Source organism: Apteryx rowi, unplaced genomic scaffold (assembly GCF_003343035.1).
Source record: "Apteryx rowi isolate R43461 unplaced genomic scaffold, aptRow1 scaffold_86, whole genome shotgun sequence".
In the NCBI taxonomy this organism is placed as follows: Eukaryota; Metazoa; Chordata; class Aves; order Apterygiformes; family Apterygidae; genus Apteryx; species Apteryx rowi.
The window spans coordinates 377,481-391,845 of NW_020451160.1; the positions used below are offsets into that span (position 1 = coordinate 377,481).

A 14,365-nucleotide genomic window follows, 5' to 3' on the forward strand; every position below is an offset into this window, starting at 1 on the left:
ACGTTTGAAATGGTTTTCAAATCTTCTAGAGATGTGAATACTGCTGTAATGGAGCTGCTGATAATGGCTTACGCACTGAAGACGTCCTGTGCCAGGAACATCATTGGGGTCATCCCCTACTTCCCCTACAGCAAGCAGAGCAAAATGAGGAAGAGGGGCTCTATCGTCTGCAAGCTGCTGGCTTCGATGCTAGCCAAGGCAGGTGAGCGCCACGCGGGGAGCAGGACGGCAAGCTTGGTTTCTGTAAGGCGTCTGCTGCCATGCATCCCAGAAGGTGACTCTCCTTTGGTTCTTCTCCTGTTAGATATGAAGACATACTGCCAAGCACCTGAGTGACTTTGGGGGAACTGATTTTCTCCAGCTGATTTTTATTTCTTTGTAACTCTCACCTGAAGAAGTGGCCCAGAAGTGTCATGTTGAAATATGCTGTCAGTCTAGTGTGCAGCTCTTATTGCATGTCTGGTTTTTTTTATGTCTTTGATACTTTTTACTTTACCGCTCTACACTTGTGGCTAATATGTGGTGTAGTAGTCTGGCTAATAGATAAAATAGTCTGGAAAATTGAGATTTTTCAAGGAACTCCAACCGTCTGATAGGCTACTTAATGAATTGTTATCTTTTTTTGCTCAGGTTTAACGCACATTATCACTATGGACCTTCATCAAAAGGAAATCCAAGGCTTCTTCAGCTTTCCAGTAGACAACCTGAGAGCCTCCCCTTTCCTGCTTCAATATATACAAGAAGAAGTGAGGTTACTCTAGTTCTGTATATATCGGTTTGTCCTAATGTGTACCTGATGTAATACGATAGCGGTTTTGGACCTGTGCTTAAGCAGAAATTGCATTGTCAGGCTAGATCAATTGTTCAGTCCATGAATTCCTTCTTCCAGAACATCTATTGCATGTCTCTCAAGGAAGTGGGAAAATGTTATATTAAAGTAGATTGTATGATGGTATACTTGGGTAGAAGCTGAATTCTTGCTCATAAGCAGAAGATGAGCTTGAGCCCTCAATTGTAATTCATTGTTCTCTGTAGCATTAGCGCCATTTGAGATGCTATTTGTGCTTCTGCCTCTAATCACCTTTTAAGTCCTGTTAAACTGTCTCCCCTCGCTCTTCGTTCTGTGGTGGGTGTCTACTGATCCGAATAATTGACAGAGACTTTGTCTTGAGCCACACTTAAGAATGCGGAGCACAGAAGGGTTGAGGGAATGGAGGCTTTATTTTCCAAGTCTAAATTATTATGATTTATATCCTGAGGAATATGCCCCTGGCCCTGGACTAGTACCGTCCCATGCTGGTAGAACTTGCAACCTATCCGCATAGGGCAGATTAAATACAGTGAACTTTCCCCCCTTATACCTTCTTGAGGATAAGGCTAATGCCTGCTCTGCATGGGCCCTGGGGACTCTGCATTGCCGTAAGAGCCAGGATTGATATCAGGAGTCTTTGGCCTTCGGGATCGTTCGCTAAACCTTTCCCTTCCTTTCCTACAGTACGTCCAGTGCCCAGTATCTCAGAAACAGCTGCATTTAGCATTGTATGCCAGGCATTAGCTTGTGGATATGAGTAGTGAAAGGAGGCAGAGAACTGCAATCGTATGCAAAATAGGACCTATGAAGCGATTGCATCGTAGGCAGTATTGTCAGTATTAAACTTGTATTGGCATTTGGAGCAGAATCTACAAATGCTGGTTCAGCACGGGAGTGCTATTGCCTGCCAATTTCTTACCATAGAATTAAGATTTGGGGGTGGGGAGCGGAGTGGGGGTGCAATTCTTCAGCCATGTATCACTTACTCACTAGCAAGAAGCTCGTTACTTAAATTACTTTTTTATTGAATCCAGATTCCAGATTACAGAAATGCAGTTATTGTAGCCAAATCTCCTGATGCAGCTAAAAGGTAAATAGATTCTTTTACTAGCTGGTTAACTATAACTTGGAAAAGGTCTGGGTTGATGGGGTGTATGCCAGCAAAAATGTGGAGGGTCCCAGATGGATCAGGAATCAGGTCCATAAGTCCTTTGTGGCTGAAAAGTGGGATGGCATCCCTAGTCTTGCAGGTAGGCGGCTGAATTTCGCAGTCCCAACCCTGTGGGAGTAAACTCGAGTTCCCCGCTGCTGCAGATCTGGCTGGTTCACCTGAGCATTAGGCTCAGACTTGTTGCGTGAGTTTCGGTAGTACCTGACCGTGTCAGAAACCATTTAGTATATGGAGGAACACCAGGAAACCTCTGTAATGGAGCCAAGGGGTAGAGTGAGCGTTGGGCTATTGGGAGGAATAAAAAGCCCTTTTTGGTGAACTTCTTACTCAGGGAGGAACCCCTGTACAGCCACAGAGGTGCAGTCTTTGGTTGCCCTGCTGGATTTGGGAGAGGACTGCTCCACCAGATTGTTAAGGTTGCTTCAGCCCAACATCTTCCTGACATGCTGTGGTTGTCCTGCAGGGCTCAGTCTTATGCTGAGAGATTGCGGCTGGGACTAGCGGTGATACACGGAGAGGCTCAGTGTACAGAGCAGGACATGGAYGATGGTCGTCACTCTCCCCCGATGGTCAAAAATGCAACTGTGCATCCTGGTCTGGAGCTGCCATGTAAGATTAAGTTTCTCTGCTTGTCTTTGGGCAATAAGGAGAAGTTTGATGGGAATTTGCCATTGGTTTTAGCTATATAGATATAAGCAACCTGACAGCAGCTGGACCAGTGCTGTTTTTCTCTTGGGCAAAGCTGATGTTAGCGAGTTGTAGGGGAAGGTACAAGGAGTGATGTTCCCCTTGCTGTGCCCRCTCAACAAGGTTGGACTCTGACAAACTGCTGCTGGAGGTGGTGCTTTTAAAGTGCTCGGTAGCAAAACTCATTGAGCTAAGGAACAGAAAAGAAATGTAAAGGTGTAACCAGGAAGGGAACAACCGCTGAGACAGGATGCTGCCCCCAGCTTGGAGGGGAGAGCTGGCATTTGTTTTCCCCTTGTGCTGCAGTCATCGTTACTGTTTGAAATCTTCTTCATCTTGGGAGCTAGGTGGTAATGTTCCAACGTCTGCTTTGGTAAGATTTAGAGGTTTGTGTGGCTAGTGTGAATAGGGTCTCCGGGAGCACTGCTGCTCTTCTCCTGTCCTCTTGCCATCAGTAGACAAACTGCTGATTTGGGAGCACAGAGCAAAGAAAAACGGAGGAAACCTGTAACCTGGGAAATGCCGCCCTCTTAGAATCGCTTGTATTCTTGCAACAGCAGCAGTCAAACAACAATGGTACARTCAAAATACAACCCTGCCTTGGGAAAACTTTAGTTTTCTAGGTAAATGGTGATAGGACGAAGATGGATTGCGGTGCAGTGAGCATGGCTGAGACCTGACTGTGGGAAAYGTAGCATGCTGCTGCACCTGATAAGGAGCTATCCATCATAGAGCTAAACTTAATTATACTGGCTGTGGCTAGGGCTACCTTATATAGGGCTACCTATATAATATATATACCTATATATTATATATACCTATATAATACTCTTGTATTTTGAAGTTCAGGGAGAACATCCAACCACCTTGTGGGCAAGTTGTGGTGGGGAAGGCGAGTAAGATTGCAGCCATTTTACATTACCCAAGTCATGGCTCACTATAATGAAATCATTTAAACAGTGCTTACACAGCTGGTTAAATTCCTCTTGGGCCTTGGGGGGCAGGTGGGGTTTGGCAATGAAGTTTGGGGCTTACTGTTATTGCCCTCCTTCTCACAAGGGGTTTTCTCTATGCACTTCCAACAAAACAGGAATTTGCCTGGTTATTCTTATCCTTTTCCTTCTCGCTTCAGTCTGAAGAGAATTTCTCTCCTCCAAAATATCACTGGCTGAGACTGATCCGGTATTAGGGCATTGATGCGACTGTGTCTTTATTTCCAGGCATGTCACTTGAAGGAAGCTCAATTGTGGGAGCTCGTGCTGCTGGAGAGCCCCATAAATGGAAGCACATACAGGAGTTTGCCCTTTCCCATTTAGTTATGATTTCAGTGGAAAAATGTTTTCAGTCCTCGGCTATCCAGACACGAATTAATTCGCTGTGTATCACCACTTCCTTTATTTATCTCCTTCAGAAACTTGACATTTGACCTTGCATTTTTGCATGCCTAAGGCTCAAATGTAAAGCAACCAAGCTGTTGCTTGGTAGCTGTCTATCAGGGAGGAGATGTGGGGTGGGTTATGGGGTGAACTTGTCCAAAATTCTCCGTAGAAACCTGCTTTTCTCTCCAGCTTTCTAACCTTAACAGGTAGCTTGTTTTGAGTCAGTGCTGGGCTCTGTTACTGGAGCTGCAGAATACCAAAGCAATACCTGTTTAAAAGCAGTCTGTAAACTTCTAGAGAATCGGGGTTGCGTTGCAGACCGTCACGGATGTGCTCTCCGCCGGACAGAGGTAAAAACACCGCTAGGCTTAAGGATGGCAGTGCTGTGAATGCCTGTACTTATCCTCTCCGTTATTCCTCCCTCTCTGCCTGATTCAATCATTCGACAAGCGGAGATGCCTCCCTACCCAAGTGGCGCTTCAAACGAAACCCTTGATCAGCTCTTTCTGCCTACGCACCGTCACCAGCAGTTTTGGGGACCCCGGTGACGGGGTTACAGTCGGAAGGGAGGCGAAGGACGTGCCTGGCAGCAGAAGCAGAGCCCCRCGGCGATGACTTCTGGTTTATGCAATTTTTCAGGGGCTTCCTGGTGGATTGGCTGGGCTCCTGTGTCCTGGCATGCACCTTTTCTCCCTCTTCTAGCAGGGATCATGTGCCTTTAATTAATGAGTGTTACACAGCATATTGGCTTGTTTATTGTCCTGATAGCGTGGCCTGGGCGATGCTCTAATTTGGGAGCATAGAAAAATGCCAAAGGTGCTTCTGATTGTTGCTCGGACCTTAGGTCCCTTTCTACTTCCCTGCCCTCATCTCTCGTCTGTATTTCTGCTGGGGCTTACAGACATTATCTGTGCGTCTTGAGCTATCTCCTTGCATAAGAGTTAGTCCTTGAGTGTCCTTTTCCTCATAGGCTCTGTTGGAAATGCAGTGTTATTTTACTTGGTGATTATAATTTCAGTGCACAGAGTGGTAACTGTCAGCTTTGAAGTTGTTTAAGCATTCCTTAACCCATTTGGACCACTTAATTAAAGCAACAGGTTGAAGCACTTGGGAATGCTGTTTCTTCATGCCAGTGATCTTCTAACCTTTAGTGCAGGATACCTGGATGTGTATTACTTGCATCAGAGTGAAAGCGCAGTTTAGGGTGGTTTTGCTGTTTAGGGTGGTTTTTCCCCACAGTGTTCTGTGATATTCTTGTTTTATAAAAAAGGTGGTTGTTCTTTTTGGTTTGTTTCTTTTTTTTCTTTTTCTTTTTCTTTTTCTTTTTCTTTTTCTTTTTCTTTTTTTTTTAAGCTACAAGTACCACGAGCATCTTTTCTGACTCTCCAAAAATAGGCAACTCTTCCAACTTAAACTCCTAAATAATCCAAGGGGTCACGCCAGGCCGAAATTCAGCTGCAGTTTACTTCTGATGCCCTCTTGTTTATGTAAAGATAGAGGGTTTATGTCTGGGAGGAAAATGTTATTTTATTATTTGGAGTCATTTTTTCAAGCCACCTTCTCCTAGCAGTTCTGACTTGTGCATATCAATATGACTAAGGATTCTGAAGAAAGAGGAGCCGGCCTCAGTAACGCTCGCATAAGCTCTCATCGCGTTGGAGTGATCAAAGTTCTCTTGCATTTTGATGTGGTTTTGGGTAGATTTTTGGCTTGCAGTTTTTTTTTTTTTCTTTACAGAGAAAATTGAACAAGAAAAAGGGAGAACATCTCTTTAGGATCCGGGTAGGTCGACGTGTTACCTACCGTACTTTAAAGATAAAGCAACCTTGAAATACAGCGTTTAAAAGCACGCAAAAGATGCAAAGCACTGCTGGTAGCTGGTGTGTTAGTCTTTGAGCACAGTAGGGAATGTGTCTGTGTCCTTTATGGAATATAAGGATACCCATGCAGTGAAAATGCATGTGTTTGTCAGTAAAATAGCGCTGAATTTCAACTCCTTAAGATCTGTTCACCATTGCTATAGTTTCAACCACAAAGTCTAGCACTGAGGAACCTGAATTTGGGTCAAAACAGAACTATTGAATGCCTCTCATAAAATTTCAGTAAGCTTAAGGAAAACCAGTCTGTGGGGCATGTCTTGGATGTGAAGAACAGCATCGTACATGAATCTTCGGAGCTGGGGTCCTCGTAATTGCTCTCATGGTATCCCTCCGTGTGACTCAGCTACCCAGCTGTGCTTGGACTACAGGCATTCCCAGCCACCAACGAGTTGCAGGAATAGCACTGGATCAGCCTGCTCTGCAGGATGGGGAGTTTCATGCAGGGCTCTTATGACCCAGGAGAGCTGAAATCAATGTCCAGACATGCTTTTTGTTGGGCCACGGCATGTAATTTCATGCTGCTCGAGCATTATATGGAAATAGGTTATCTTAAAGGAAAAAAAATCTTGCTACCTAGCATGTCCAAAATTCCTCAGCATTTGAGAAGCGTTGGTGTCCAGAGTCCCGGCAGGCCCTGAGTTTAGGAGGAGGAGAGGTACAAAGTGCCCCGGTAGGACACTTGGCTACACTCCCTGCAGACAGCATAAAAGTCAGGGGTGCAGGTGCACCGGCTAAGCGTGACAAAATGTTAGATGTTTCCCTTTGCGTCAGTGGTTAGTTCAGCCCAGGTTATCACGTGATGAAATGCATATACCTACCACTATATGCTTGCCATGCTGGGAGGTTTTGTACCGTGTTCACTTTATAAGCTAGCACCCTCTGGCAAGTGAGAGACTTGGCTTATCGACGGCAAGTCCCCGTCCGGTATCACAGACCGATTGCTCTTTGGTGGGGGCCTGAACACTGTCACATCTGAACACGCATCTTGGTGCATCCTAGTTTGTCTCCATTTTTTTTATACTGCTGCTGATTTCCCATAGTACAAATAAAGCTTGTTACACCTGTAGTTTTTGCATGACCCACGCCAGTGCAAAAATACAGTCGGGAGGCAGGGGAATCCCAGTAGAGCTCTTTACTGTGTGTYGGCTAGCACAGTTCACCAGCATGTACTTTTGTTTCTAATTGCTAGTCATGTTGAGCTTGTAGCACTGAGTTTGAGCTGGATTTTATCCTGCTCCTTGATTAATGCACTTCAAAAGATCCCAGCAAACTTTGCTTCTGCAATCTCCCTTAAGTGTTACTCGTCTGTGCAGGCATTATTAAGGGCCTTGGGCGCTCTGAAAGATCCTTGCGCTTTCGCGATGTGAGAGATAGCAAGCTGTAGTCCAAGTCTCAAATCATTGACGTGATTTGGTGAGGCCAACCGATGAAAAACTGCATCATGCAAAGCTGAAGCCCTTTGAGAGGTGTTGCAGGGAGAAGCCTGTTTATTGCTCCCAATCACAGGACGCCCCTTTTTCAAGTCCTGTTTTGGAGCACAACCACAGAGGGAAGGAGCCACTGACACTTCGCTTTTAGACTAGTTGCTGCATTGTAGCACCCCTGGCATAGGGGGCTCTTAGGTTTTGGGTCTTCTTGCTGCCTCGGGGGTCAGTACTGAAGAAACTGAGAGCTTCATTTTTAAGCTACAGTGCTACTCGTTTAAGAAAGAAAATGATGGTTAAAATAGGATTTAACCGCTTTGGCACATCTGAGGATAGTGCGGTGCACACACCTTTGTGCATCAGTACAAGGCCCAGTTAGGAGAGGGCTGGCCTCTTGTACGGTGGAGTTGTCCTGGTCTGAGTGAAGGCTAACTGACCTGCTTTTTCTTTTTTTCTTCAGTGATGATGGCCAAGGAGAAACCGCCAATAACTGTGGTTGGAGACGTCGGAGGAAGAATTGCCATCATTGTGGTATGAGTGTGATGGAGAGGAGTGGGTGGGGGTGGCTTCCTCCCAGCACCTTTCCTTGTAACTGCTTTATTCCAAAGGGTAGGTAGGACTGCCGGTGTGGGGTGGGAACACTATTGTTGCCTGTTTTCTCCACTTTTGCTGGTGACTTTGGCTGAATATTTCAACTTTTTGTTGAAAACTCTTCACGCTTTGTCCCTGTAAATCCCAAAATCTCCTTGCCCCCTTGAAGCCGCAAATATTCAACAAATCCAGGAAATACAGAGAAATACCCTGAAGTGTAAAAACCTTGCTGAGCTTCTCATACTCTGGCATGCTGCAGTGTAAGCGATCAACATGCAGCTATTATCGCCAAGAAGAAAAATGCCGTGCTGAAGATAAGCTCTGTTTGTGTGCGTGTGCTGGGGCTAAGTTGTTTCCAAGACACAATATCTTTGTGTTGTGCTCTAGGGGAAGGTCTGTAAATAAGTGAAAAGACATTCACGGACTCAGCTTGTGCATGTGGCTGCTTCTTGCATCTCAGCAGCAGCGGAGGTAGCCAGAGTAATTTTTTTTTTTCTGTTGCGTGCATGACCACAGCTGCAATACCTTGCAGATCCACTCCTGCCCCGCAGGCGTGGTATTCTTCTAGTTCTGATGCTATTTCTGTCTCTTCTCAGGATGACATCATCGATGATGTGGAGAGCTTTGTAGCTGCTGCAGAGATCCTGAAAGAGCGAGGAGCCTATAAGATATTTGTGATGGCTACTCACGGGCTCCTGTCTGCAGATGCCCCCCGTCTAATAGAGGAATCCTCCATCGATGAGGTGTGTCCGCTTTTTGGAGTGAGGAGGCAGGGCTGGCTCTGGTGGCTGGGTTGGTGTAAGGCACTAGCTGTTCTGGCTGGAAGCTGAGGTTCTCCCCTGCTCTCCTTGTAGCTCATCTCTCTGAAATGACTGGTTTCATCCGACACTTTCAGTTATCTGGTTCTTCCTAAAACCAGGGTGTGATTAATACTTGTTCAGATCGGATCTGCTCCTCTGGATGTTTTCTCCCTGCTGAACACAAGTGTTAGTCATCCCTGCCTGGATGCGTCCCCTACCACAGCTGAGTGCATGTGACTGCTCTCTCACAAAACAGGCCTTCTACCTGTCTCTCTCCCCCATCTGATGATGGACTGTCGGCTACGTTATTAGAATAAGATTCCAAACCTTGCCCTTAGTAACAAACGTTACTAACAAACATGTCAGATCCTGTGATCTAAACGGGCCCGTCGGCCCATGAGGAGGTAGCTCTTATAGGGTGTTGGTTATGTCAGTCCCTTGGATAGACTGACAGCCACTGGGGAGACCCTTTGTATTTAAACTTTCTTCTAACGTACAAGGATTTCTCACCCTTGCCCTAAACTGTGAAACACCAAATACACATCATCTGTGGAATTAACCTTGGGTGGCTGTTAAATGAGGATGAAAATGTCAGCAACGCAACTAATGCGCTCTTCTTTCTGGCAATCTGCAGGTGGTAGTGACCAACACGGTTCCTCATGAGGTGCAGAAGCTGCAGTGCCCCAAGATAAAGACTGTGGATATCAGTTTGATCCTCTCTGAAGCCATCCGACGAATCCACAACGGGGAGTCCATGGCCTATCTCTTTCGCAACATCACTGTTGATGACTAGATCTGACGCTGCCCCTGTCCTGGCTTCCACAAGAGAAAGGAAATATGCATGAAAAGGCAATACCATAAATTATAGACATAACACAACTGTTTGTCCTTGTAGGGAGGGTGAAGGTTTTCAGGGACTTGAGCCATGAGATCTAACAGAAAAAAAATCATCTTGACCAGCACTTTATAGGTGAACAGAAGAGGCCACTGGCAGTGGGGAGGATTATACCTTAACTGAGAGAGAGAAAGAAATAAGAAGGCTTTGAATTTTTAAGTTCCTTTAATTTTTTTTTTTTTGTAGTGTTGTCTCTTGTCTTCTAAAAAAACCAGAACAAAACCAAACAAAGAATAAAGGAAAACAACTGTCAGCTTATGAGAGAGGAATGGGGAATGTTCATCGCTGCATGTGAACAGCAGGAGGAAACAGCCTTTGGGTTTCTGTTTCTGTCTGCGACCTGCCTGGGAGCGCGCGGAAGGGAATGCTCCATTTAGGCAGCTAAGCTAGACTGCTCGCTGCTGGCAGAGCTGATCAGCAGAGCAGACCCTTGCCAACTCAGAGGCCTCGAATCTCTTGCACAGCATAGCAAGCGCTTTCTTCAAAACCGGGTTAGCGGAACATGCGGAAAGGGCAGCTCGGGGCAGCCCAGTCGAAGGGCTGGTCATATCCTCRTTTCTAGGGGCTGGCGACAAGTTCGCGTGCAGCTCTCAGCAGGGCAAGAGGTTCTAGTCAACGTGCTGGCCTTCTTGTTTGGCGAGCCTGGGATCATCATTGCGCTTCAGCGGCAAGGCGTGTGAGGAGCGAGGTCCTCGCTTGAACGCTTGTCTGCACTGCGAAGCCAGGCACAATTTCTGGAGTTGGTAAAATCGTGGCAGGCTCTCATGGGGAAGGGAAGTTGGAACGGTATCTGCCTCTAACACAGCCGTGCTTTCCAAAACACTAACACTGAACCTGCGATAAAAAGCATAGGATTCTTCATTTTTGGTGCTCCCTGTGAACCCTTTGCCTTCTGAGCAGCTGCTACGTCTGTACCACGGGGCTGTTGCTGTAAATAGGCTCGCTCGGCRGCTTGTAGCCGCCTTGCACAGGGAAGCAGGACTCACTGCTTGCTCTTTTCTCAAGCGACACTAATCCTTGGCTGGAGGGGGCGCTTGAGAAAGCAGCAGAAAGTGCTTGTGAATTGGGGCGGGCTTTGTTGTCCCCAGGAAGATATAAGGATGAATTTCCAACCTGAGGTCTTTGCCTTTGATGAGGCAGGATAACACACTCCGCTAAAACCTATCATATTTTCCAGCCTGCTGGTGTAAGGAACAAATCCTGCCGGAGGCAATTGCTTAAGAGAACAGTGCTGATGGGTGGTGCTCTCTCTAGCAGGCATTTGTTTAGTTCCACTCATCCTTCAACTTCTGCCTACATCCTCCTCTTCCACTCCAGCATCTAAAATCCAGACGGTGCCCAGGGGCGAGCAGTGATACGGTGAGAGCGGGAAGAGCCTTGAACACTAGGCAAACAAACGTCCCTTGGCAGCAGGGGAGTTTGTCTTGCAGAGCTAACTCTGCAAGAGTTAGCAAGAGATGCTAAGAGCATCTCTTAGCCAGTGAGGGTGCACGAAAGCCCGAACCTCAGAGCAGTTGGGTCTTCTCTGGTATCCAGCACTAATTAAACCTTTAAGCTAAATCCCATGAGCAATACACAGGGCTAGAACTGGTCTTTTGGCTCTTGATGGTTTTACTGCGTTTTCAAAGTATTACAAACAAGTCGCAGCTGTGCTCTGTGATCACAGTGTGGCTCCTAGGCCTGAGGTTGTAGCGTGTTTACTGTATTTTAAGTATTGTGGAACAGATTGACTGAAGCATTCGAAGCCCTTGCAAAAAAACTGTGTGCCTCCTTGTTCTGAGCCGGTACTGGACCGTGCTCTTCGTACTGGGAGACAGTGTTAAAAATACAAAAAGCATTGCTATTCCCCTTCAAACTGCTTCGTCAAACCCACCAGGAGCTCCGTCAGAGCTTCTCGAATGCTGTTGCTGTGCACAAACTTGCTCTTACGGGATTGTATTTTTGCTAGCAACTGTTGGACCACTGCACCAGTGAGCGCAGGGCTGCACAGGTGTCCCCCGAGCTGTACGCAGGAGCTGCTAGCTGAATTACCGTCTGATCTCGCTTCAAACCCCATCCTGATTGTAAGCCAAAAGCAACTGGCAATACTGAAACCAGATGTTCATGTCTCAAAATCCTTAACTGCTTTTTAGGAAAACTGGTAACCTGTACTCACTGGACCCCAAATTGCCAGTCCTGTTTGCTTTCTAGAAAGCTTGAGTGGTCCCTATACGTAGACTTAAACTTTTTGAACTGGCAGCTTTGCCGGTTATCGGAGTAAAGGCTTAGGATCCCTCGTAAGAGGGTTAGCTTCTTGTCTCAGTGCACATTCCTGTCTCTTAATCTCTCTTCTCCCTCTTTGAATTCACTCTTCACAGCTTGGAAAAAAAAAGTCCACACACACAACAGATCTATATGCTTTGGTTTTAATGCCTGAAAACTGATACCTTATATCTCTTAAAGGAGCAAGTTGATCTATTCTGTTTTCTGCCTGTCCACCCTGATCCTTCCTTGGAAATTGTCTTTGAGTGCCTCGCTGAAGAAGAGAGATGTTAATACTCTAAATAACTGTGTGATGGTCTGACTTTGTGGTTTATAAGGGAAAAGAAGTTCTCGTTGATTATTTTTGTAAGTACTTGTTTGATGGATCACTCAGGTTCAAAGGTCTTTCCAGTGTTTGAGTATTTTACTTCCAAGGATTATCTGGAAGCATGTGTTTATCTGCGTTTCTTTTTCCCTGCTTATGTGGCTTCTTGCTTCAGAAGGAGATGGAGCTGCTAAGAAATCCGTGTGTTGGTACAGTTAGCAACAACCTTCCACTATTCCCACCTCTGAGGCTGGGGGAGAGGGAAAAAACTTGTCATGCTTTTGATACCTCAAAAAAGAAAAAAAAAAATGAAGTGCTTCCTCTCTGGGACTCGTCTCCGCAAGGAACGTCTCAGACTGGACCACGCTGTGTGACTTCAGATATCTTCTTTCTGCACGTGGCTTAGTTCTTCTTTGCAGAGGCAGCTCACCCTGTAAGGGAGCCACGTCTTTCAAGCTGAATCTCTCTAAGCATGGCCTGCATTAAGCTGCTTCGAAAGGAGAGACGTTACCAGTTACATTTAAAGTATTAGAGTGGAAAAGAACGCAGGGAACCCATGGCACATCTTCCAGGCCTAAGTTCATGCCTTTTCCTGTCCAGGGCAGTGTGTGAGGACAGCTGTGTGGTCGGTATGAGCACCTAGCCTTCATAAAACCTGTTTGACCTAGAATATGCTGTTGAACTATTTTCTCCGGGGAAAAGCGACAGGAACGCTTGTGAACGTGTGTTAGAAACCTGTAGAGAAACTCCAAGCGTGGATGCAAATAAACTCTCTGAATTCGCCGTTGAATGTGTCTCGGTTATTGCAACGAGCACCCCTGCTATGCATAGGTAGCCTTGCGATTTGGGGGGGTCTGCATGGTTTTGGAGCCTCTAGCTTCAGCGTGCAAGAAGTTACCGCCGTAACACGTTTGTGTGCGTGTTCAGCCTGTTTGGTTTTAAAGGCATGTGCGAATCGCTGCTTTCTCGTGTTCAAGCCTCGGCCGGTGCCTTCTCCTAACAGCTGACCTTGGGCTCCCAGGTCGGTGCCTGAGCAAGCAGGGGGAGCGGGAGGATCTCCCTGCCGTCGCTTCCCCCGTAAAAGAGGCTTTGGGGGCGGCGAGGGGGGCTGTGGAGGAGCCCGGAGCAGGAGCCGGTGCAGGTGGGAGATGAATCCAGGCAGGAAGAGAAGCGGGTTTGCTAGAGCAGAGCCTGGGAGCTCCCCTCTGCCCTCCCTGCTCGGATGACGTGCAGGGGCGATGCTGYCGGAATTGGGATTAAGTCGGGACAAGTAACAGCCTGCAAGGGGGGACGTGGGTGGCACAGCAGGTCCCCAGCGTTCAGGGGGTGAAGGGCTTTGTGGGGAGCCTCTCTGCAGAGCGTCGCTGCCTCCGGGTTCACAGTTTTGGGTGTGCATGGAGGCAAGGGGCCGAGGATGCTGGCGGGGTGCTTTAGGTGTGGGTGCCCACGAGGCAGCTGGGTGCCAGCTTGACACGAGGTGGCAGCAGCGCTGGCAGCAGGGCTGGGGCCGGAGGGCGCAGGGAAGAGCCTGGGCAGAGGAGCGGCCTCACAGGGCTTCCTCGCACGGGTTGTGCCCCCATGCACAGTCCTTCCAGCAGCAGCTTTAGCAGGGGCTGTAAACGGACAGAGGCGTTCGCGGGCAACTGGCTTCCGTCTCCRCTGTGACAGCTTTGGCGGGGAGGGCGCCCTGAGCGGGGATTTGGATTTGCTGGTCGAAGGAGCTGTGTCATGGTCTGGGGCCCAGAGGATTTTGGTTTTGTTTTGGCATTTGAGTGAGCCTGTAGGTGCCTGAGACTGGGCAAAACCTTTCCTAGGAGAAGCATTACCCTGAAGAAGACAGCTCCATGTGTGCTGTCTCCTATTGCCAACTTCTAAACCAGCTTGGATTTGTATCAGCCACAACGATGCCCTCAGTTAAAATTAGGTTGGAAGAGGAGCTGGGGGTTTGTTGTGTACTGGATCCTGTCTGCCAGGCAGGAGGGCCCCATGATTTAAAGAAAGTTGGGGACGTTCCTTGCTGTGCCACAGCCAGGTGAAGGGAGCTGACATCTTTGTGGCTTTGTGTTTATGCTGGCTTTCCTCAACCTGCCTGCTGGGGGACGGAGCCCGGGCTGGGAAAGGGGCAAGCGGCCGCCTTCGCGCAGGAGGGAGAAGGAAAATA

The 14,365-nt window shown here is 47.3% G+C and overlaps 1 protein-coding gene across 14 annotated transcripts in view; it reads left to right on the top strand.

Annotated features, from left to right (window-relative positions):
- The window catches only part of PRPSAP1 (phosphoribosyl pyrophosphate synthetase associated protein 1), a 32,076-nt gene extending 19,089 nt beyond the window's left edge, over positions 1 to 12,987 (top strand). For 12 of the 14 annotated variants that reach the window (XM_026090511.1, XM_026090512.1, XM_026090509.1 and 9 more), the window contains 7 exons: positions 30 to 202; positions 631 to 746; positions 1,846 to 1,901; positions 2,446 to 2,591; positions 7,813 to 7,883; positions 8,540 to 8,686; positions 9,378 to 12,987. In XM_026090511.1, coding sequence (XP_025946296.1) covers positions 30 to 202; positions 631 to 746; positions 1,846 to 1,901; positions 2,446 to 2,591; positions 7,813 to 7,883; positions 8,540 to 8,686; positions 9,378 to 9,536 — 868 coding nt within the window. In that variant the 3' untranslated portion in view covers positions 9,537 to 12,987. Of the gene's footprint in view, positions 1 to 29; positions 203 to 630; positions 747 to 1,845; positions 1,902 to 2,445; positions 2,592 to 7,812; positions 7,884 to 8,330; positions 8,415 to 8,539; positions 8,687 to 9,377 lie in introns of those variants that run through there. The other 2 variants (XR_003257633.1, XR_003257634.1) reach the window with 2 other exon arrangements.
- Positions 12,988 to 14,365: the final 1,378 nt, after the last annotated feature.